At 41.5% G+C, this 23,688-nt stretch overlaps 1 protein-coding gene across 2 annotated transcripts in view; it reads right to left on the bottom strand.

Moving 5' to 3' along the window:
• Positions 1–23,688, bottom strand: part of mthfd1l (methylenetetrahydrofolate dehydrogenase (NADP+ dependent) 1 like) — a 54,797-nt gene that overhangs the window by 13,153 nt on the left and 17,956 nt on the right. For both annotated transcript variants that reach the window (XM_030047650.1, XM_030047651.1), the window contains 7 exons: positions 23,401–23,541; positions 21,670–21,738; positions 14,896–15,007; positions 8,383–8,522; positions 7,425–7,466; positions 5,072–5,175; positions 4,685–4,862 (listed from right to left, as the gene is read on the bottom strand). In XM_030047650.1, the coding sequence (XP_029903510.1) occupies positions 4,685–4,862; positions 5,072–5,175; positions 7,425–7,466; positions 8,383–8,522; positions 14,896–15,007; positions 21,670–21,738; positions 23,401–23,541 (786 nt within the window). The remainder of the gene's footprint in view (positions 1–4,684; positions 4,863–5,071; positions 5,176–7,424; positions 7,467–8,382; positions 8,523–14,895; positions 15,008–21,669; positions 21,739–23,400; positions 23,542–23,688) is intronic.

A 23,688-nucleotide genomic window follows, 5' to 3' on the forward strand; every position in this document is an offset into this window, starting at 1 on the left:
TCCTTCACACGGATACTGACTAACTGACTAACATCCCTGGGCACATTCCTCTGCTGACAGAGCCAAAACACCGCAAAATGTTGAGTGCTCCCACTTGTCTCCTTACGTGAAGGAATAACTCCATTAACAGTGGAAAAAACAAATAAGGTCTGTCACTGGGTCATAAAACTTGATGCAATAAGCAGTAACATAAAAACAAATAAATCACTGAAGAGGCACCCAAATAGCACAAACTTCTACCAACACTGAATAATTCTCCAACTTGCTTTTCAACACAAAGACAAGCATACTCTTATCATTTCAAATCATACATCTACAACTGTTAACTTCAAGGTTATTGGTTGAAAGATAAATGTGTGGCAGGAATCTCAGACCTTGATCACCTGTAAATTTCACTCACTAATTGTCTGGCCCAAGGTCACAAATATTTCATGGGAATCCGTTGACAAGTTTTAGTGCTATCCTGTTGACAGGCATGCCATGCTAACAAATTAACAGGGGCAAACATAACATCCTTGGCAGAGGTAAAAACTGACATGACATGTCGTGGAATTTCTACGACAGCACCTCCAGGGTGCATGAAGGATGGCAAATATCCTTTAAATATGCTAATTTTAGCAGACTCCAGGTGCATGCAGCATTTACATGTGGAAAGGCTCTCAACAGCTAAGGTGTGCTGTCGTTTGAGGGATGATTTGCTGAGCCAGATTAGCACAGCCGACATCCCTCTTTACTTATTCCTGGTGCCATTTTGCCCTTTCCAACCTGGCGACAGGTGCTGCATCACAAAGTCTGGTGATATGACAGCATCTCTGGCCTCTGTCTGCCGCTGTCTGGTAAATGATGCAGCAACAAGTATGAATTTATATACTGACCTCAAAGATACATAACTAAACACAGCTTCCACTCCATTCCACAGGCCTTCCAAACATTATTGGTGACACTGCTTTTTTTTTTTTTTTAAGTTTAATTTTTGCCGTTTCTGCTTTGTTTGACAGTCACAGTTGCGAGAGACAGGAAAGGCAGGGGAGAGAGGGAATGACAAGCAGCAAATGGCCTGCGGTCGGATTCGAACCCAGGACGCTCAGGACTCAGCTTTAACATGTCTCTCTTACCCAGTGAGCTACCGCAGTGCCTCTTGGTGCCACTACTGAACACATTTGACAATCAGAGAGCTGAACACACAAGAGCAGGCTTTAACACCTTGGCTACACTGAACACATAACATATATGGATCATTCACAGTGTCTTCAGTTTCTGAGCCCAGCACAGAGCTGTGAAGCCGAGTTTGTGTGATACAGTATTTTAACACCTACAGACTATAGTAGGCTGTAAGGGATGCAGTTACTACGCGATCTGGTACTGCTGCTGGCAAAATAGCCTGACAAGGTGATCAAAGCTAGAGTCATTTCCTGTATATTGATAGCTTAATTTAGGGCTGTGCACACCCTGTATAAAACTATGAATGGAAGAATGGTCTATTTTTACATCTGTAGAGTGGATCTCTGTGGGTTGTTCAGTGTAGCCAAGGCGTTGCAGTAACAGCTCCATGAGTCCCACTGGCATGTGATGCAAACATGGACACAGCACGTTTTTACATTTGGATACAGTGATTTTCAAATGTTGGCACGACGGGATGAGGACGCTAATCTTGTAATAGAAATCTTACTTCTGACTTGAAAATCTTTCAGGGATTTAGCAAACACTAAACAATAAACAATAGTAAATCAATAAACAATAGTAAACAATAAACAATTTTTGATATTTCGAAGTATATTTTATTATCTTTTTATGTCCTACGATCCTGTTCCAATTCAATATTGGTGTGTCTTTGTACTGACCAAAATTGAATTCTTTAACCATTCATTTTTATTTGGAATCCCATTAGATTCCACAAAATGCTCACTAGTTTTCCTGGTGTTTAATTATTTAAGGATAAAGCCCCAGCAGTAAGACATGAAATGGAGAAAAGACAATGGCTCTGTTCTACAAGCTGCTGTATTTGGAAAATACTAAGTGACGTATTAAGGGACATGAATCAGTCAATGAATAGTCCAAATAAGAAAGGAGACAATTATGAAGTAGTAGACATTACTAATTGAATGTTTTGGGGAAAAAACATTGTTTGGAAAAGAAATGCTGGGTATTGCAGATCAAATCAGATAGGATTGATCTGATTTGTTAATTGAACTAGGTCACCTTGGGTCAACACAGCATGTGGTCCCATTTCGAGTAATGCCTTTCTCCACATCCAAACATAGACAAACTCCAACTTATTCAGCCACCCACTGTCCTTACCAATCCTTCACCAATGACACACTAAAAACACAAAGCACCAAGTTCAGTTAGTATGCTTTGGTATTTTTTCATTATTTTTTATTTTTTATTTTGGTGTTCAATTCAGTTTAGTTTCATTTAGTTTCGAGTGGGTTTGCTTATTTCAATTTAGTTTTTATTCTTTAAAAATGTAAAGTTTAGTTTTCATCAATTTCAGTATTAGTTTTAGTTTAAGAGGTTCAGAATGGGTTATTATAGTACAAATATTTTGTGAAGGCAATTGACCCACAAATTGGCCAAACTGACAAAGACTAATACTGAGGACATTTTCTGAATATTTTTATTCTTTTTTTAGTTCCAGTTAACTGAAATGTTTTTTCACACCTGATTTTAGTTTTTAGTTTTAGTCAACTATACTAACCATTGCACTAAGGCGACCAGTGGCTCAAAGTGCCCACCACGCATAAACATTCAAATCCCCCCCTGCGCGTACACACACACACACACACACACACACACACACACACACACACACACACACACACACACACACAATCTTTTCTGTCACTCTCAATGCTTGAATCTAATCTAATACAGGTGAAAATATAAATAAATAAATAAACAAATAAATAAATAAATGATGATGCATGTGTCTTTCATGATGTGGTCAAGGATTTCCACCTCTAATATAGTTAAGAACCTGAACTTCCTCCTCTAAACCCCCTTAGACTACATTAATCACTGTGTGCCATTTCCTTCTATTACATGTTGACCCCATACCACTGTAATGCTAATTTAATTAAAGTCAGTAATTGCTATAATGATCTAGTAACCATTAACCAGTGTGACTGGATTACATACCTTCTTGAGTTTAAGAGCTATCGTCCCTCAGTTAAACAAACAAGCCGAGTTATAATAATGGAGTCAGGCCCATTAGTCACCACTGACCCTGCTCTCTCAGGGGAGAGGAGCTGCACTGGAAACAGGGTAAGGCCATGTGTCCACGAGAAATGTCTCTCTTAAAGTGATGGATTCTTTTCTCCCATTATTTACCACAAAAACAACACGATCTTGCATGTTCCTTGCAATTTGGCATATTTTAGTTTCTGCAAACATCTGTTTCTTGCTATTGTAGCTAAAAAAAAAAAGGTCTCCTGTGGATGCAAGGCCTCTTGTGCATCTCAAGCACTGTTGGGCTAATTCAGAGACATGATATCTGGAGATCTAGTAACCACTCTTTGCTTTGCTCTACTATGTTGCTGTTGATTCACTGGCACATAAAGGACTTGAACGTTCAGGCATACCCCCATGTGCACTGTAGTGACACTCACCTCAGATCATTATCAAAGTCCTCTCAACAATTTTAAGTGCAGCACTCTTACTTTGAACAGTTAATGGTTAAATAGGGCCCGTGATGAAACCAGTTTCATTATGTTGCAGTGCTCAGTCTCAAGTGTGTCAAATCAAAATAGAAAGTACTTCACAGACCGTTTAAGGACAATAACACAGATAAAATAATAGGGTCAACATATTTTAAGATTATGGGGCCAACACGTACCTGTTTGCGTGTGTGTGTGAGAATGCTGGTGTTATAATAAGTAAAATAAGAATCTGCACAAAACTGCAAGAAGTTGCCTCTTTTGGGAGGCTGAAGTTAAACATTTCACTTTTTGTAATTGCATAACATTGACAAAGTGGGAACAGTAATAATGCTCCATTTCTATCAAGTAAGTCAACAGAGATCCAACAAGACAAGGAGCTTGGCCTCTTAACCACAGCATCCTGACAACAGTATCATGTATCAGTAGTCTGTGATGTTTGCTTGGGGCTTGTTGTCAGACACAGTGATGCACAAACAAGCATGCTGCTTAATCCTTTCATGCCAAATTACACAACATCTCGTTAGGACCAAGTAACCTGACTGGTCAAAATAAACATCCCAGCAGTGTTTCACATCAGCAGCATGGCACGTATAGCCAAGCTGAAATGAGATACACCTCATCGCTGAAAATGTTAACATTCCCATGACACAAAGTTGAACATATGCTTATCTATCTACCTATCTACCTTAAACATAAATTTTGTATATTTTTCCTTTGTTATTGTAAGCTAAGTGGCATGATTTTTTGAAATTAAATGAAACAAATCCAGTATTTCCTTTAAAGACCCCATGAAATGGACTCTTACTTTCTCGATTTTATGCAGAGAGGATGTTTAAAGATTTGTGAAGGTTTTACTGGTTGACATTTTAAGTCACACCCACTTTGTGCAGGATGATGTCACCATTTAAGGAAGTAGAAGAATAATAAATTAACAGAACTGACAAGGTACATTTGTCACAGAAAGATTCTGTGTATGCTGTCCCATATTCTAAATAAATGTACAGGCACAGTGTCTCTGTTCTCACCTCCAGGTTGTACAGGAACTGGAAGTTGTTAGGTCTGCTGGTGGCCTCGTTCACGGCTTGGGCCAGCTCCAACGAGCCCCGTCCCCCCTGCGCCCAGTGGTGGCATGGCACAGCGTCAGATGCCCCGCACTCTTTGGCAATTTGACACACCAGGTCAATCTCAGCCTGGGTGTCTGTCCTGATGAGTCGACATAAAAAAGGCCTGTTGTCTTAATGTGTTTAATGGCCATCATGACCATAAATTCAGTATTAATAAAGTAAGTTGTGTAAGCAATGTATGTATAGATGTATATACATGTTCACTACTAAGGCAACTATGTGTGTTTCTGTGTGTGTGTGTGTGTGTGTGTGTGTGTGCGTGTGTGTGTGCGTGTGCATCCATCTTACTTGAAGACATTTAGAGCTACCACCACTGGTACACCAAACAGGTGTGCTATCTGGATCTGCTTCCTCAGGTTGCTACGGCAACCACCTGCCACTAGGTCCAAGTTCTAGAGGAGAGAAAAAACACAGACTAGAAAAAACACTGAGGGTCGTAACAACATGGTTGTTATTTATTCTGAAATTCAGACAAGCCATAAATCATCTAATCAAAAGGAACACAGAGCAGACCATGCACCAAAATATGATTTTACCCAACAAAAACAAAGCCTAGACAAGGACTGTGTGTGTGTGTGTGTGTGTGTGTGTACATAACTGTATTAAGGTCAGGAAATCTGGAAGACTGCAGCAACAGTCATGTTAAAGCAAAGTGCTGAACACACTAACATAGACCTCAAGAAATTTTTTTTTTTTTTTTTGGGAGGACAGTCACAGAGCTATTAGGCTGGAGCTGTTCAGACCTTCAGCAATTACAGTAAAACTTGTCCTATTCAAATGTGAGCCCAAATCTCAGGTTAGCACACCAAATGCAAATCCACAAAGTCTCTTTACACTTTAAAAAATCATTACAAAAGCAATTGATGAGATATGTTAATCAGATTTGTTCTAACTCAGTGGATATCAAAGTTTTTAATCAATGACCTGAAGCAAAAGATCACTGATGCCATTGCCACCACTGATGAGGCTCTGCTACAGCGAACATGGCAAGAAATTGAGCACCATCTTGATGTGCTTCATGCAACTAATGGTGCCCATATAGAGGTCTATTAAATGAGGCAAAAAAAACTTCAATATCTACTCCTCATTTTGTAATAATTTCCACGGATTTGTCTATTCATTTGCTTTTGTAATAAATTTGTTAAATTGTAAAAAAAAAAACTTTATGGACACCCTTTATAAAATTCTACCAATCACGTCAAATGACCACATTTTCAAAAATATAATGACATGTCACCCACACAAAACAGCTAGCAAGCTTGCTCGTTTTTAATCATTCGTCTGCCTCTGTGCCTTGGACTGCTCTCAGCTTTGTTTTTCATTATTCTTTGGTGTGGCATATTGTTACCACAAGAAATCATAACTCCTGGTGTGGCACTGCATCATAAACCAGGACTGCAGCATTCTGATAACCCTACTGTGCACAAGGGTATTTATTGTCATTCTTTCACTGTATATTATGTGCAAATGTATACACCCAGTCATAGGAATACTGTAATCTGTAGCTACTCCATGGTTGACCACAGTAATCCAATACTGCACTGTATGTGCAACCCTGGGCCCAGTGCAGTAAAGCCATAAATCCATTTCCCTGGCTCTGTTCTCCCAAGTACTTCTGGTTCTTGTTACAGGCTTCACAATTAACTTACACCACTTCATTATTTACTCAGCTGAACCTGCCTCAAAGCCCAGTGATTCAAGCCAGATATGGACGTGCGCCTGGATACACACACACACACGCACACACACACACAATACACATGCATGCACTCGCACACACCAGCAGAATCCCACCTCCACTCTGCTAGGGCCCACATAACCGGAAACCCCTGGCAAAGGTTGTGTTTGGCTGGTTAATCAAATAACCGCTTTAAACCATGTTAGTGGGAGATTTGTTTATGCAAATATGTGGGAATTAGACGCCAGTAAGAATACAGCTGGAGGCCTGGGCAAATGGTTTGGGTGCCATCTGAGACTCCCTTTATGCATCACTCGAAAAACTCTATGTAAATGTGTCAAGTGACGGCTCCACTCCAAAGCTTTTTCTGGCCTCTATCGTGCATTCTTGCTCTGCGGAATAAATCCAGGATAAAGGATACCATGAGCAACATTTTGTGAGAGGCTCCAATAACTCAATTTGCCCGTACTCTGATCTGCCCTGATCTTTCACAGGGCTGCAAAATGTTTGGGCCTCAGAAGTCACCCATGATGATGAGGGCCTTCACTCTGCTACACTACTCCAACTGGTCCAAGAGGGTACTGTACCGCCACCTATGGTCAAGGCTGTGTATAGCTGCTGTCTGTTCAGTCAACAAAGCAACAACAAGCGCATGGACACTTAAACAAAGGTAGTTTCACAATGAAGACCATGACTGTTTTATAATGAGAGTATTGCATGAGAAAATGAATTTTAACTGCCCTAACATGACTGAAACCATCATGACCTAACTAGATTAATGCAATTAGGCTCAGCCAATTATTTTAAACTGACTGGAAGTGACATAACCCAGACTCTTCTCAGCTCAAAACAATATATATTGTTTGAACTCCAGTCTCATACCCAATAAAATTAAAAATTAAAATAAAATTCACATAATTGCGTAAGTTTGTTAATGTTTTTGTGTGTTTGCACATCTTGTACCTCATCGATGTACTCTCTGGGAAGAGGGGCGCCTGCTGAGACCTAAAAAACACACCGAGAAAGAAAGATAAAGCATTCACACATTTGTGAATCATATCATGCACATAAGGATGTAATTTTTCATTTCTCCCAAAGGTTTTTTGCTTTTTTGGACACATTCATTTGTAACAGAGAGATACTGTTTTCTCTCCTTCTTCCTGCTTTTTTATGGCCACGACCACATGCCTCGAGATGAGATATTGTTCTGGCATTAATATCACTGAATAGGATACAGAACAGCAAATACCAAGGAATTCTGAGCAGGTCTATGTATTTGCGGTATGAGTATTCTGGGAGGTGGGTCACTGAAGATAAACATTTACTTGACAGAGGAATGCACAAGTTTCGGGTTTACTGATAAAACTGGAATATTTTGCTAGACCTATCGCTGTGGCTATCATGTCCTTAAATGCCCTTCTTCTACTGAATATTAGCATGTGAGCGCATGGCTGTATTTGGTATGTTGTCCACGATAATCTTTGTGGCCTCAATTTTGTCCAGAGTTACTTAAGATATATAAATTTAGACATGCGCTGCAAATGGATATGCATGATGACTTTAAGTATACAACTTTAAATGTATAATTTGGTTATTTAATCATTTTCCACTGCGATAACAACAGAACAGCCACACAAAAACATGTTGATGCATCTTTGATGTGGTTGTAATGGCATACGCAGCAGTGTCACATGCCAGTTTGGTTCATAAAGATGTCTACTCCATTAATGGATCACTTCTATCACATCAGTGGATGCAGAGGTCAAGGTTAAGGGCGAGGTCAAACCAAATACATCACAAGACCCCATTAAAATATGGCTGGACAGCGTGACTAAGAACAAATGAGAGAGAGGAGAATAAGACGTTGCTACTATGTGAATGTATTCCTCCGATACAAGGTGTAACTGTGTTGCTCACTCACATTCGGACCTCCTCCGTGCATCTTTAGTGCTCGCACCGTAGCAACCAGCACCACCACATTGGGCCTCAGCCCTGACGCCCGACACTTGATGTTAAAGAACTTCTCCATCCCAATGTCGGCTCCAAAACCTGCTTCAGTCACTGTGAGGCGACACAAAGGAAAGCAAAAGAGAATACAATGTGAGGTAAATGCTCCCCATGGGAACTGAACCACAGAAACATACAGAGGTAAAAATGAGATCAAACATCTTGTCTCAGTCTGGGTAAGTGGAAAACGAGCATTTGACCCAAAATGTTGGAGTATACCTTTAATATCCTGATTAGAGTGTAAGATTCTGGTCTGTGTTTAGTATAGTGTTTTTCAGACAGTGGCTGGGAAATCTGTTTGCTTATCTATTTTTCCATACTTCATGCTTGTTTGAGCAAACTCTCTGAGACTTGGAAACGGCAACATTAATTTTCTACACAATTTCAAATCTGTGAAGTTATCTTGGGAAAAGAGATGAGAACAGAAGATAGGGAGCCCTGACAAGACAAGCTGGTGATATTTGAGATCTAATAACAAGCCAGACATGTATGTTAATTTATCACTTCTATCAACTCTGTAAGCTAGTAATGCAGCTGATTTGACCTCACACGAAATGACACTATGTGCACACATGAGTTTGGTCACACATCTTAGCAGAGTCATGGGTTTAGGATCTGAGTCATACAGTCGCTCTGCCTGCCTGGACAGTAAAGGCGTTCTGAGTTATGGGTTCATGCTGAAGTATCTCGACGAGGCAGAGGGCTTCTGATATCAACGACCCTAGACCCGGGCCTCTTGAACGGGCTCCAAGCAAAGCAAATAGTCCACCTGGAATGACAGCCTAGTTAAGATAAGGTTTCCTGTTACTGTGTGTGTATGTGTGTGTGTGTGTGTGTGACACCATTGCAATGAAACACACTGGGTCCTCAACTAAAGTACGGATCAAGGCAGAGGCTACCTGAAGTACTCTTTACAAAATGATTAGCTTATGAGGGCAAAGGGTGATAGTAAAGAGTAAAGAGCTAAAACTAGGAGAACAAAAACCAACATGATCCATCACACCACATTCCTGCTGTTAGATAAAAACCTTTTAACAGAAATGGAAAGACGAGTGTGCTCATCCATCCACCGACAAAAATGTCTCTCCTACTCAGGCTGGTGCTATATCACTTCTCAGCTAAGAGACTTCAATTGAAATAACTATGATTCACACTCTGGAAAGTCCTTGTACTTTTTTTTTTTTTTTTTTTTTTAGAAAATGTGATGCACCAGAAACCAATGTTGGTGCTCACCTTTTCTTTTTCTTCCTAAAACTTTATATGGTGCTTATGAGCAGAGTAATTTTCAGGAAGCCATGACCTCTAAAACCCAACCAAGTTTAACTGTATTTAAAAACATGCACGGCACCATGGAAAACAGCTGTTTGAACTAGCTCCACAGAGCAACACAAACAAGAAGACTGGGTGTGAATGGATAAGAGCGAGCACAAAAAGGAAAGGGAGGGACAAAGCAAGAGAGAAAGAGAGGCAGAGAGCAAATCCATGAAAGGACTTTCAGGGGGGAAAGAGCGAGAGCAAGGCTGATTTTGTCATCTGATGGAATGAGATGAAGATGTGAGGGTTATAAACGCAGTGACAAAAGGTTTTCAATGAACAGCAACACTATGAAAAATAGATGAGGGTTACCATAGAGGTGACCTTCATGTGTAATAAAGAATATTAGCGTGAATGGTATATCCCAGAAGGACGTCTGCAGCTTCTCTAACCGAGTTAACAGGCCAGAGCTCTACTAACTAAACCCAACCAGGGCCCTCTCTCCCCCAGCCTCCTCTCCGTTTGGGCTTCTGGTCTCACTTTCTTTGGCAGTCCAGCCATAGTTTTCCCAGCTGGCACTCCTGTCAGAGGACTAATACGTGTTGCCGAACTTAAACTTGCCCAAAGTCACAAAGTCAAGTTACTGTAACCTTCAACTGTATTTTGTGCATGCATAGCCTGTGTGTACAAGACACTAAGGACTAACCTTGTTAAAATCTAATTTGTTCAGAGGAAATATAATGAAAGGCTGCTAAAAAGCATTTCAGGAAGCATAGCTGATTAAAATAACGTAATTAGCCCCATTTGTTTATTTTGTTGGTGTGCGATTAGAGAACAGTTAATTGGAAGTCTTGGCTTCAGAGACGATCAGCTGCTCAAGGGCTGGAATTTCCGTGGGTAAGGCTTTCGTTTGTTGCTGAAATCCTCTCATAAATCTGCTGTAAACCAATCAAAGTAGAAAATGGACAAATGTTTACGGAAAAAATTGCATATCCATGCTTCATCAGGTTACACTGTCATTCTAGCCATGCAAAGACCAAAGTAAAGGGAAAGATGGCATGTGCGATAAAAAAAAAAAGATGGCGAATACGATGATAAAAAGATGGCAAATACGATAATAAAGAAGAGACAGAGGGGAGAAAAAAGAGGAAGAAGGAGTGTAATTGAATTAAAGGGGCTACATAAAAAAGAACAAGAGGAGGGTGTGGGGAAAAAAGAGAAAGATGCAACAGTTTTTGGGCGTGTCAGTGACAATATTGACATTTAACTGTCACGGTATGGTTTTGGGGCCTGGGGCGTATAATCCCCATAATAACATGTCAATTTTTTTTTTTTTTTTTTAAAGTAAGCGAAGAGCAACAAATCAAAGGTGAAGTGTGAACTCAAAACTGAAAACACACTCTGGCTTGCCACAAGAAGCAAACAGGGGCGTAATGTTTCTATTTAGCATCACTATTCAGCTTTGGCTCTGAATATTGAACCAACTCTAAAAAAAATCACAATCTTGTGTACAGTGCTAATGTATGATGTGATCTCCCACATCCTGTAGGCAGTGTTCTCATTACACAAATACTTATGAACACAATGTGAAAATACAAAAAAAAACAGCTATTCAGGAGGAAAAGCGTGAAAACAACGGTAGTGGGTGTTTAACAGCAATGAGAACAATTAGCCCTCCACCAGCACGTGACTCCAAGACGGAGCCTGTGAATGCAGAGGATGTCATGAGGAAACACTTGTGAGTTTCCTGTTCTGTGCGATGACCTTGAACTTGTCCAGAGAGTGAAAGCGAGGTCTGCGTCGCTAAGGATAGTTTAGTCGGGCTGGAGCGAAAAGAGAGCGGGACGATGTCACTACCAGCCAGTGCACCGGTATCAGCACCACTGCCAACTAAAACACAAACACACACGGCTGGAAAGTAGGCTACATCAACACTATCTTCTTCTCCCTATCGTAGTTTTCCACGATCTGTCCACCAGGAATTTCAGAGCTGTGTTTTTCATTTAAAGCCTTATATTAAATGAGAGCTCTATTTACTGAGACTCTGAAGTGTGAACTTCTGCACACAAGCATTCTGTGTGTGGAAATAAGGAAGACACCTGCAGAAGACTGATTCATCTGTATTTTGGCAATAGTTTGCCACAAAAATGGGGAACGAGATTACTGAAATGGATCACTGAACCTGTCAGTTTCACCTGTTATTGCACATCGTATCTATCACCCTCGGGGAGCATCTCCTTACTTCTCAACCTTGTGAAAGCCTTGTCTGCTGTGGCATTTGTTTTACAAGCAAAGGGGATTAAGAGAGGTGATGTTTCATTTGAGAATGATGCCCTTTTTAATGTGAAACAATGAGAAACTACACAATAAAAAAGAGAAATTATACATCGCCATGTCATATTTACTTTACTAATGTCAAATAACATTATTTTTTTAAATCGCTGTTTGAATAAATAAATGAACCAACTATAACTGACTGACTGGAGAAAAAAAACTGTCAAAGATTTTATTTGCACTAATAAAGTTTTTGTAAACGTGTACCCGTGTGCTCCAGACATCATGTCTTCATGTATCTACAACCCTGTTTCTGAGAAGCTCTGGAAGACAGGCTCATCCGAGAGAGACACTCCTTCACTTTGACCTTCACAGTGCTTAGACAACTGGGACCTTGGACCAAGACGAGCGCTGCCGTTCCTGTACTGACAAAAACTGCTCCTCTTTAAAAACCTCATTTTTAAATTTCTCTTGTTAGGTTAAGTTCAACCCTGTGGAAAATCTTACAGCAAGTCTGTATCGGGGGGTTATCTGAGTCCACTCCACTCCAGACTGTTAAGGATACAGGAATCCCGCACATCTGGCATGTGGAATGTGCTCTGGGTGGCTGGAAGCAACCCCTCTCCCACCACCGCCAAAGCCAAAAAGGAGCATTCTTGACCATTTTAAATAAAGAGCCAGATTCCAATTTGACTTAATAAAAACACATTAATAATGAGAATGATGAAACTTGGCCACGACTACGTTCAAAGACGTCCGTACAGCTCTCACTGCCACGGGAGATGAGCTTCAAGAGACTGTAAAGCTGTTTTCACGCATGAGCTCAGTTTCGGCCTTTAGGCAGAGTCACCCTTTCACACATGAAGCATGCATCAAGACATTGTATGTGTCAGAAATATTCACACCTTCAGAAAACACTCTGTATGGTTTAGGTGAGGGGTGGTGCCTGGGATTTTGGGGATACCACACTGTATAGGAGTGAAATTATTTAATATTTTTGTGTTTTTGTTTTCAGTGCGGCACCTTTTAGACGTGTCTGAGAATTCACAGCTGGCTGTACATAGAGACCAGTGTTAATTAACCTGTTTGGAGGATGGTTCATTTTGGCGAACATGAGCTCAGTGTAGCTCATTGTGTACCTTAGCACGGTAGGAGAGAGGCGTCATTTCTGTTTTACTAAGGTTTCACTTGGGAGTTTTTGATCTGGAAATTTCAAATCTGTGAATATCTTATATTTATATTTACTTGCTCACTGTGCCTCCTCTGGACCTGTGCCTTCTCTACTCTCTCTCTCCCTCTCTCTCTCTCACACACACACACACACACGCACACACACCAAAACATTGTGTTTTTATTTATGTCTATTTAACATTTATCAAAAGATTGCAGCTGCTGTGATTTGGATATTGCACTTTGATTAATTGTGCAGCCATGCTGCTGACTATGACAATATGTTATATGGCAGAGGAGGCATTTTTAAAATTGCTTTTGCAGAGGAGGAGGAGGCAGAGGAGGGGAAGTGCTCCCACAATTTGCCCCCAGGACTTAATTGTGTTTTTGGGTGGGATCATTTTGGTAGTCAGACACTGCAAAAAGACATGGCTTATAACCACAAAACAGCCCTAGACATTTTATATCATCTGAAATGTTTACTTTGATGCAGAAGAACCTGACAAATTTGGGGGGGGGGAAGAAGAATGGATTAATGAAATTAGATGAAATATTTATGTTGCAACTTTCAAAGCCAAATATATATATATATTTTTTTTAAATCAGCTTAAGACACTTAAAGACTTTTTAAGGACATGCAGGAACCATGTACTAGATCTTCCAGTGGTGTTCCATTAAAAAAAAAAAAAAAAGGAAAAACTCAAGTATGTCAAGGGGTGAGTAAAAAGGATGGAGGGTGAGAGATGTAGTGGGGGGTGGCATGCATCCCAGCTGCCTAATCATAACCATGGAGGAAGAGGAGGGAGGTCGAGTTCCTGACATACCTGAGAGTCAGGTAACAAACACACAGACAGGCACGGGAGGGCGTGAGATGGACAGATGGAAAGTAAGATGGGAGACGCGTGGGTATAAACTCACACATACACGCATAATCATGTACGCGCTTCCCTAGTTCTTCTTTCCAGTGTTGTGAAATTCAATTCTTAGCACATGCTGCCTGCACATTTGTGACACCGTGTGCATGTGGTGTGTGTAAAACACCTTCAAATGCTCTCTGCTACACACATGCACACACACACACTCATAAACATAGGGCCGGAGATATTTGCACATATTTAAAAACACCTGACAAGCCCAAACAAGCCCTCCAAAAACACACACGCACATGCACGCACACACACACACGGGCATGCACATTCCAAAAACTTTTTAGCAGCCAAAGTGAATGAGGAGAAAAAAGAGAAGAGCAGGATGGACAAAGATAAAGATGGAAATACTTGGTGTGCTCTGACATTGATGGGATTAGCTCGCTTTACTCTAAAGCATTCCAGAGGCTTGTAGGATTATTGATCTGCTTCCTTCCCCTCTCCCTCTTTTTATGCAATCTGTCTTCAGGGTTCCTAGAAAGTTACGCATGACTGGGAGGCCCGGCCGCACAGTTGACAGCCAGAAGCAGGTAGAGAAGAGCCAGAGGCAGTGCTACGGTGAATGTAGGTTAAAGGTTGTGGCAGGAGGAAAGGGAGCTAAAGTTCATGGCTGGAGTAAGATGTAAGTTATAGTTTACTCCGCCCTGCTAAGAAAGCCTACACCTCGAATTGCTCCGCATGTGGGACTGCCAGACTCCACAGTTCATAAGCACATCTGGTTGTCTTCTCCAAAGGGTGTATGTGTGTGCATCTGCCTTGGGTTGTGTGTGTGCGCTTTGTATTCCTGGACTGTGCACTCTTACCCACAAAGCCGTTCCGTCCGACCAGCTTCAAAGCCAACTTGTCTGCCAGCACCGAAGAGTTGCCATGGGCGATGTTGGCGAAGGGCCCGGCATGGACAAACACTGGCGTACCCTGCAACAATCAGAGGGGCACGGAAACATGCACAAGGAGTTGAGAAAACATTGTAGCCCACTTTAACACGCAGCAAAGTAAGAAAAAGGCATAAGTAGTCTTTTCATCCTCAATCGCATTCTGTAGTTGCAACATCTCTCAGTCAAAGGGTGAGGGTAAATATCCGTGAAAGGATGAACTTTGGCAGGCTGTGAGTTTGTCTTCACAGTGGGGATAATTTAAGAGGAACCTAAGGGGCACGCCAGCTCGACTACTGGCCAGGCATCCTCACCTGCTGATCTGGATTACTTTCCAATTGCTGGACACGCACTACATGATCTCTTCAAGTGAAAGTTTCTCTCCTTGGTACCCAGCCAGGCTGCAGGAAATTGTTTCTGTTGAAAAGTGCCCTAACATTTACAATGTTTTTGTACACGATTACCATATGAAATACGAAAACGTCTGCCCGCTGTACTCTACATTTACAGAGAGAACTTTATTAAAAACAACTTTTCAGGCTGCAGGGCCTTCCAGACTATCTGAGATACAGCAGGGAAGTCCATCTTGAATAGAGAAACGTTAAACAAGACATCTCCACCTCATCTAAACAAACTGCAACATATCCCTGTCATCCGCAAGAACCAGAAGCCAACAGGTAACATGCATTGGTTTATAGGTAAGTACATCACTTTTGTTCCCTAAAAGTGAAAAAGTAGTGATAATTTTTTAAACTTGATTTTCAAAGACAGAATTAATGGTATACTAAAGGGCAACTGGGTTAAAGTTTTGATTTCGTCAGATTTCAGCCTGAGCTATTCCAATCAAAACATTTTAACAACTAGGATGAAACAATTATTTGGATAAACTCAGTTACTGTTGGCTCTCTTTGCAAACCTATCCCGAAATGTTTGCTGGCACCAGCAGCAGATGGCAACCTCTGTTCTGAATTTTAAAGGAATTTTGTAGCATCCATCCAGTTTAAACATGGCAAGACGTCAAAGAATGCAGTTGCCAAAAGCAAAGGTCAACTCCTCAAGCGGACAATTCTTCTGACGTTCTCAGCATAGACTTTAGGAGTGACACTGTAATGGCAAAAACAGGCACAAAGAAAACGGGAGAAAGCTGAACCCATTGTTAAACTGCGTGTGAATACGGCTAGGCTGAGAGGAAGACGGAAGGATGGGAAGTTCTTCTATGAGTTTTTAAACTTTTGTTTATACACCTCTCCTTGGGCTTACATAAATAGCCTCACGAGCTATAAATCAACCATTTAACGAGGCTGTGACAAAGGTTGCCCATTGTCTATGTAAACTAGTAGTTTAAAAAGGCAATGACATCACAACAAGATGTAATTGCAGGAAACACAAAAATGGAAAAGAGATAGTCAAAGAGGAAGAGAAGGGGAGTTTTAATGGAGGAGGGAAGAGGAAAGGTAAAAGGAAGAAGGAGAGAGGGACCTTTGGTATACTACCAAAACCCCGGGTACTATCGAATGAAAACATCCTTTCAGCACTGCTATGAGCTCACTATCACACACTTTTCTCTATTCCAATGGAAAGTCAACATACGTCATATATTAGGTGGCTTTCCATGTGTGTTTGCAACCTCTGCACTTTAACTTGGCCCAGTTAGAATCTGTCACTGTTTCCAGGCCTGGACACTGGTCCCCATAAGTGATTCAGGAAATCAATACATCACACCAGGCTGATGAGAGAGGAAATGAATGCAAAGGTGAGAGTGTCACCTCTTCGTTTGATGGATAAGAGAGGAGGATTATGAATACTCAAGAGAGACAAACAGATGAAAAACAGGAAGATGGAGATAATTTCATTGTTTATCTTCATGTGCATCCTTTCCTCTTTTTAAGCCCACCATAACACCAGCTGTCTTTTTTTTTTTTTTTTTTTAACTGCAGTTTTCGCAAGTTAAAGGCATAGCACAAATAGCAAATTTGCCAAGGACTGATACAGAAGCTGATCAACACCAATGATTTATAGACACCTACATCATGTAATAGATTAACAAATTGTAGCTGACCACTAATAATGCTTTAATGGATAGATAGAGAGATAGATAGATACTTTATTCATCCCAAGGGAAATTCACAAATGAAAAGCTGTCACCCAACGTGGGTAATGCTGTTTTGTAGGGAAGATAATTTTTAAATAAATTAGCTGAGACTGAGACAACTCGTACACCATGTGCCAGTGCAGGAATACACAAAGTTACTGGTGTACTTTCTGTCTGTGTGTGAAACTGTGTGTGTTTGTGTGTGTGAGCAGGCCATCAGTCATTAGCTACAGATCTATGAAGATGTCTTGACTGGCCTGTCATCACCACACCTCTCTACCTGAGGCTCTACAAAAACACCAGTACAACACATTACATTATTAACTGTAGTCAAACAACGCCATCCATCACAGTCTTCATCAGCCCTCAGTAGGATCAACTAGCACTCATAGACTTTTTTTCCCTTTAAGTTGTTAAGGAAAAAGGGAGGGGCCTTGCATGATGGGCCAGTGCGAGTGGGATGCAGCGGGGTCAGCGTGTATCCTGAAGAGATGAGTCTTCAGTTCCCACAAAAGATGGGTAGTGATTCAACCGTTGTGATCTCGCATGGTGAATGTGCATCAACCTTGAAGGACATGGAATGTAACTGTCTGCAATTATTTTTGCACCTTATTTCTGAATTTGAACCTTCAAATATTAATTAGTAATTAGTAATTCTGCTGCTCTCTTTCTGACTTAATATTCACGATGATTTACCTGGTTAAAGAAAGGTTAATGATTCATTTAAAGTTGCAGTCACTGGACATAATCATTTTATTATATTTTACTATTACTGCAGGACGCTTTCCTCTAATTTCAAATTAGTTTTATTCCAATGTAGCCTATATGTTTGAATACTTGAAACACATATGGCCCTTTTCCACTAGTACCTACTTGGCTCGACTCTACTCGGTTTGAGAGCTTTTCCATTAGGTGGTAGTACCTGGTAGCAGATACTATTTTGGGACCTATTCAGCCGGGGTTCCAAGTGAGCTGAGTCGAGCCGAAATGTGACGTAAACACCGTGCAGGCCACTGATTGGACGGGGAGCGATGACACATGAGAGCGACTCCTGCACGAAAAACCAAACCTGGCATTAAAAAAAAAAAAAAAAAAAAAAAAAAAATGGCAACAGCGATCGTGCGCATTGATCATCGCTGAAGTTTGCAAAGTCGGAAACCGGTACCGTGATCAAATGAAGAGGTGGAGACTTTTCTGTGCTTGGTGGCGGCCCAAAGAATCCAGAGGGAGCTGGACGGTGCACCGCCTTGCTATGACGACTCCACCCACGATGAGCTGGTACTCAATTGTAATGGAAAACCACCTAAACCGTGTCGAGGTGAGTAGGTACTGGTGGAAAAGGGGCAATAGTTCCCGTTTACTTCTTAATGTTTATTCAGGATTTTAAAAATCAAGAAGTATGTGCTGAGTGGGTGTTTTTGCTGTGCTATTAAATCAGATATCAAGACTAGTCAAATTTCACCTTGTATGGGCATTAACTAGCAAACAAACACACACACACCCCTGCTGGTTAATAGACAGCTCCATGAGGCAAGGCTGAGCTACAGACTATTGTAAAGGTACCACATTAGTAAGAGCTGGATAACTGGTGCTCATTCACTTTAACAGCTAAGATTTTCATGCGGCCCAGGAAATCTAACTTGTGATCTTTGCGTCACAGGCCTGGTTGCATACGTTATAGGTTACGGCCACTCCCCAGGCAGGATGTTTGTGGAACTGTACGTGGACAGGATGTGCAGAAAACACACTGCAACACTGAGGCCTGCTAAACAGACACGTACACAGGGAGCGGGTTCCACAACTATCCCATTTCCTCCTGTGCTATCACGCCCCCAGACACTGTCCCATATGAAACATCACGCACACACCCACACCGCACACACACTGGCCAGAAACAAACCTTAGTCACCTATGTGGGTGCTCACAAAGACACACACACACACACACACACACACACCACACTCACATGCACAGAGGGTACAGAGGGCACAGGGGGTCCAGCTAGATGGAAAATTCTCATGGAGCCCTGAGGCCTGGTGGGTCCCGATATGAGTCTCCCGGCCAGAATCACAGGAAAACCACACAGGAAAAGGCTTTGCAAAACAGAACTGCAATGTTTCCTCCCAAAACCTTAGAAAGTAACAAAATCTCTGCTGCCTGCAACACTCCATCTCCTCTTCCACACAGAAACACTGCAATCTGGGTCAATCTGTGTTTGTTTCCCGTACCCAATGGCCATGTAATCAGCCTTCATTCAAAAACCAAAAAAAAAGAAAAAAAAAAAAAGAAAGAAACAAGCCAAAGAAAATAGCCCTACAACAATAAAAAAAAAAACTCAAATCTGGAAAAAGAAGAAGAATCTGTCATAAGAAAGTATATACAGTTATAACATGACAGTCAGTCAGTTTGAGTGATTCAAATCAACCCAACAGAAAAAGACATTCAAGTCGTACCCTGAACTGTAACCCTACTCCCAATCAGTGTCTCAGACTCTCAGTGAGGCAGGCCCTTACTGAGAGCCTTAAAATCAAAGATAACACAGATGCCTTAGCCTGGACGTACAGAGTCCCACGCTCTGCACTGTTTCCCACAGCCGGACAGTTCAGTCGGGGCGGGGGTGGGTGGGGAAGCAGGAGGTATTTTCAATACATCAGTTTTCAATTCATTAGCTGTCCTCACTTATAGTGACAACGGTGTGTTCTGAGCATTGAAAGCGCCTGACAGAGGGCATATAGTTAATTAGCTAATGTTGGCAACTCTGCTGTCTTGCTAAGGGCAATGGACACTTAGTATTATAGGGATCATTCAACTGATAAATCTGATTTTTTTTTTTTTCATGACTTTGAAAACACGTTGAGATATTAGCTATGCTACCTGGAACAGATTTGACATGCAAGACTGGAATATGCGTTGCTACTCGAGTTTGTCATTTTTAACTTGAACCCTATCAGGCCCATTCAGGCTCAGACTATTTAATTATTCCAACAGGTCTGATAGGATCAGTCTGTGTGCAGTGGTGGAGACTTATTTGGAGCAGCAGGCAGGCAGGCATTTTGCACGACCGCATGTTCTTGCATGGTCATGCGCCTCCAGAGTGTAGCCACCCGTTACAAACTTGGCTTGTTTGTGTCACTTCTGACTGGACTTGAGGTCTACAAGCGGTCGGTCTGATGTGTGGAAGAGGTTGCTACAGGACGCTCACACTCACAAACATGTTAGTTTGAATTTGATGCAAAAAATTAATAAATAAATATTTGGGTAGAGGCAAATCTGTATGGGTGCACCGTACAAATATACTGTGCATGGGAAAGCCTGCTCTGCCTTCATAAGAGTCCAGGGACACAATCAGCTAATAAGCTGAGTTGCATTACTGTTATAGGGCACAAGTTTTCATTTCAAGAAGGCAGTGAAGGGAAACATAGTTTCTTATCTCACTATTAAGCAAAAAACACTGAACTTTTGAGAAGCTGGCCTGCTGGTCAACTTACCTGTCAAGTGAAGCAAACATTAATATCATCCGTGTGTCCTCAGTAGATCATTTGCTTTGGGGCTCCGTGCTAATACTTCTAACAAACCATGCTGAGTTATAGTGGGTGACTAGCGTTGTCTTTGAAGTGAAAAAATTACGTCTTGTAGCATATCTAAAGCTACGTAGTAAGTAACCTTAATAGCTCTTGGGCAATTTCGTAAGAGATATAATAAAATTAACAATAAAATTAACACGAAATGACACAATTAATGCTAGTTTTATAGTATTCCATAAGAAGTGAATAAAATACACCCAACTATGTCAGCTATACTGACTTCAATTTGACCAGTGGACCAATCCTCCAAAAAAAACTTCCCTTTGCTGTTGCTCTATTAGGAAAAGCAAGACCAAGACCAGATGTGCAGTTTGTTATCAGGTTAATCAATCCACCAACGTAGATCCCTACCTACTCTCCCATTCTTCCATCCATCACCTTTGGGGTTGGGTGTTTCCCTTTCGTACGGGTCACATGTGTGTTTGTGTGTGTGTGTGGCTGCACGTACACATATGTGCAAATACTGTATGTCTGCCTGCATGTCTACATATGGATCTGTCCTTGCAGTCATGTCTCAAAAGCGAAATGAAAGCCAGATGTTGTTGGAGGCAGACTTACAATTAGGTATGGGCTGTCACACCCAAACTCGACTGATTCTTTAAGACAGTTTCTGCAGTGTCTGAGCTCTCTGATGGCCTCCTGTCTGAGAGCTCCACCTGCCCTCAGCATACTGCTAAACTGCTAGATATAAGGCCATGGGAGGAAAAGCTTCATTTATCATCCATCCTTAAAGGCTCTCCCTCAATCACTCTTTCTCTGGCTGCCGAGGTACAGAGATGTCAAGGTCATGTTTGGGTGAAAGAAATTTCCCCCTGGATTGGCAACCTCTTTGGCCTTGCAGATGTTCATCAGAACATACTGTACTTAGTTCAGTTGGAAATGAAAATTTCAGGGATCTGAGTGAGCAGAGGCCTTCACTTCTATACCACCAGCACCTTAAAGTTTCTGCTCTACAGATCTTACTGCAGAGGGGAAAACAAGCAAACTGAAAAAATAGACTTGAGGATCTCGACTTAATGACTGACTCACCTCAAGGGTCTGCATGAGTGTCGGCTTGATGGCATCTTTCATTAACACCGCCAGTGCTCCACTAACACCCTGACAGAGAAAGAGAGAGAAAGCCAGCAGGAGGTGAGGGTGAGAGCAGGTTATTAATACAGACAGACACCAAGTTGGTGACCTCCAAATTTCAAACCCAAAAATACCCAGAGCCACTGTACTAATGGATCCCATAAGACAAAATGTCTAGCATAAATACTAAACAGCACTGCAGTCCAGGACCATCTGCAGTTCTCCCTCCCTTATTTATGTCTTACCATCACATACAGTGTAAGAGTAACTGTTAATGCTTCCTCCAAAAAATATGCTCTGTCAGCCATCTTGTCACACCCACATACATACATACACACACAGTCATACACCATATTCCCATCTGGGAAGGCTCAGAAGGGCGGTGATGTTTTCACATGCTGGTTAATCAGAAAGACTAATGTAACTTTATAGGGGATCCTCCTCCACGGCTCTGAAACAACATAGGCCACAGTCATCTGTACGAAACCAGATCCAGCTGAACCCTGAGAGGTGTAAAAACCCTCTGCTGTTTAATGTCTTTAATGGCAGGTTACACCTAGATGAGGTGTGTTGTTTTGGAGGTGGAAGTGCTGTATTATCGTGTTTGGGACAAGTGGGAACTGGGAAGTCTCCAACCTGCAAGCCTCAAGGATAATAGCAGGGAGGACAGCATAGTCACCAGAAATTGAACAAGGGCAATCAGGAGTTTGACACACTGTGTTTACATGCAGTTCAGTAATCGGGTTATTCGCCTTGTACGGATAGTTATCTGATTTCTAAAATGCCATGTAATGAGAAAGCTGGTTTACATAATCGGGGTAAGGGATTAAGAGAAACTGGCATAAGGCAGCTAGATTTCTCCTGGAGAAACCCGATTATTATGCCATGTACATATACATACGCCAATTTCTGAACGCTTTTTTAGGTGTATGCATGTGCGAGGGGAGAGATAAGGAAACTGACATGATAAGTACAATAAACACACTGAACAACCCCCAGGATGAGTAAAAATCACTGAACATTCATTAAAGACTGCTTAATAATTCTATGTCAACATGCAAACATGACACGTGACCTGTCCTGTTCAGTGATTATGTTGTGGGGCTGTGGGTATTTTTGCAACCTCTGTTGCTCTGCATGAGAGCAACACTGTAAGGCACTTGTGGCACACCTGTTTTGTTAAAATGATTAATATATAAATTTGTATTAATATAATGATGGCCAGTCCAACCTGTTCTTCAACAGTAATCTTTTCATATTTGGTCTAAATTCCCAGTTCCTGCATGCCATGAGCACACTATGAAAGCATGTTTAATGGAAAACCCCTTCCAAAAATCAAGCTTGAGATGCAGACACTCGCATGCAAACACACCTAATCTTCACATATGGGAAAACATCCAAAATAAATGCAAAAATGCATCTAGACAGAAGAGGCGGCAATTTGATATCCCTTATTGGATAACACTGTAAGCTACCATGAACACAACAGTACAACTAGATTATATGGACTGAGAAGATAAAAAAAAAAAAAAATCGCTCCATCTTCCCATGCTATGACTCAAGACATGTTCTTACAGAGGGGAATGCATGGGGAAATGTTCTGATAATTGCGTAACCAACTCCATGTGAGACTGGCAGGTTTAAAACCCCCTCCCTCCGAGAATGTAAAGGCCACACAGAAACACACACCAGGTCCTCTGCGGTGACGGGCTGGCCAGAGCGGCTGGTTCCCACCACCATGCGTGCCAGTCTGTTCTTCATGTCACTCAGGCTGTCTGCCAGAGCCAAGATGGCCATGATCTCGCTGGCCACCGCGATGTCGAATCCAGTCTGGAGTGAGGCAAAAGGAAAATTACACACATTACATACCAGGCAGGGTGAGAAATTCAAAGTTTTTCTTCATTGGTCACAGCGCCACGGTGCATTTTGGGAAATGACAAGAAGTTCTTTCTGAATTCAGGAAGAGGACTGTGGGAC

Source organism: Myripristis murdjan, chromosome 24, assembly GCF_902150065.1.
Source record: "Myripristis murdjan chromosome 24, fMyrMur1.1, whole genome shotgun sequence".
Taxonomy (NCBI): Eukaryota; Metazoa; Chordata; class Actinopteri; order Holocentriformes; family Holocentridae; genus Myripristis; species Myripristis murdjan.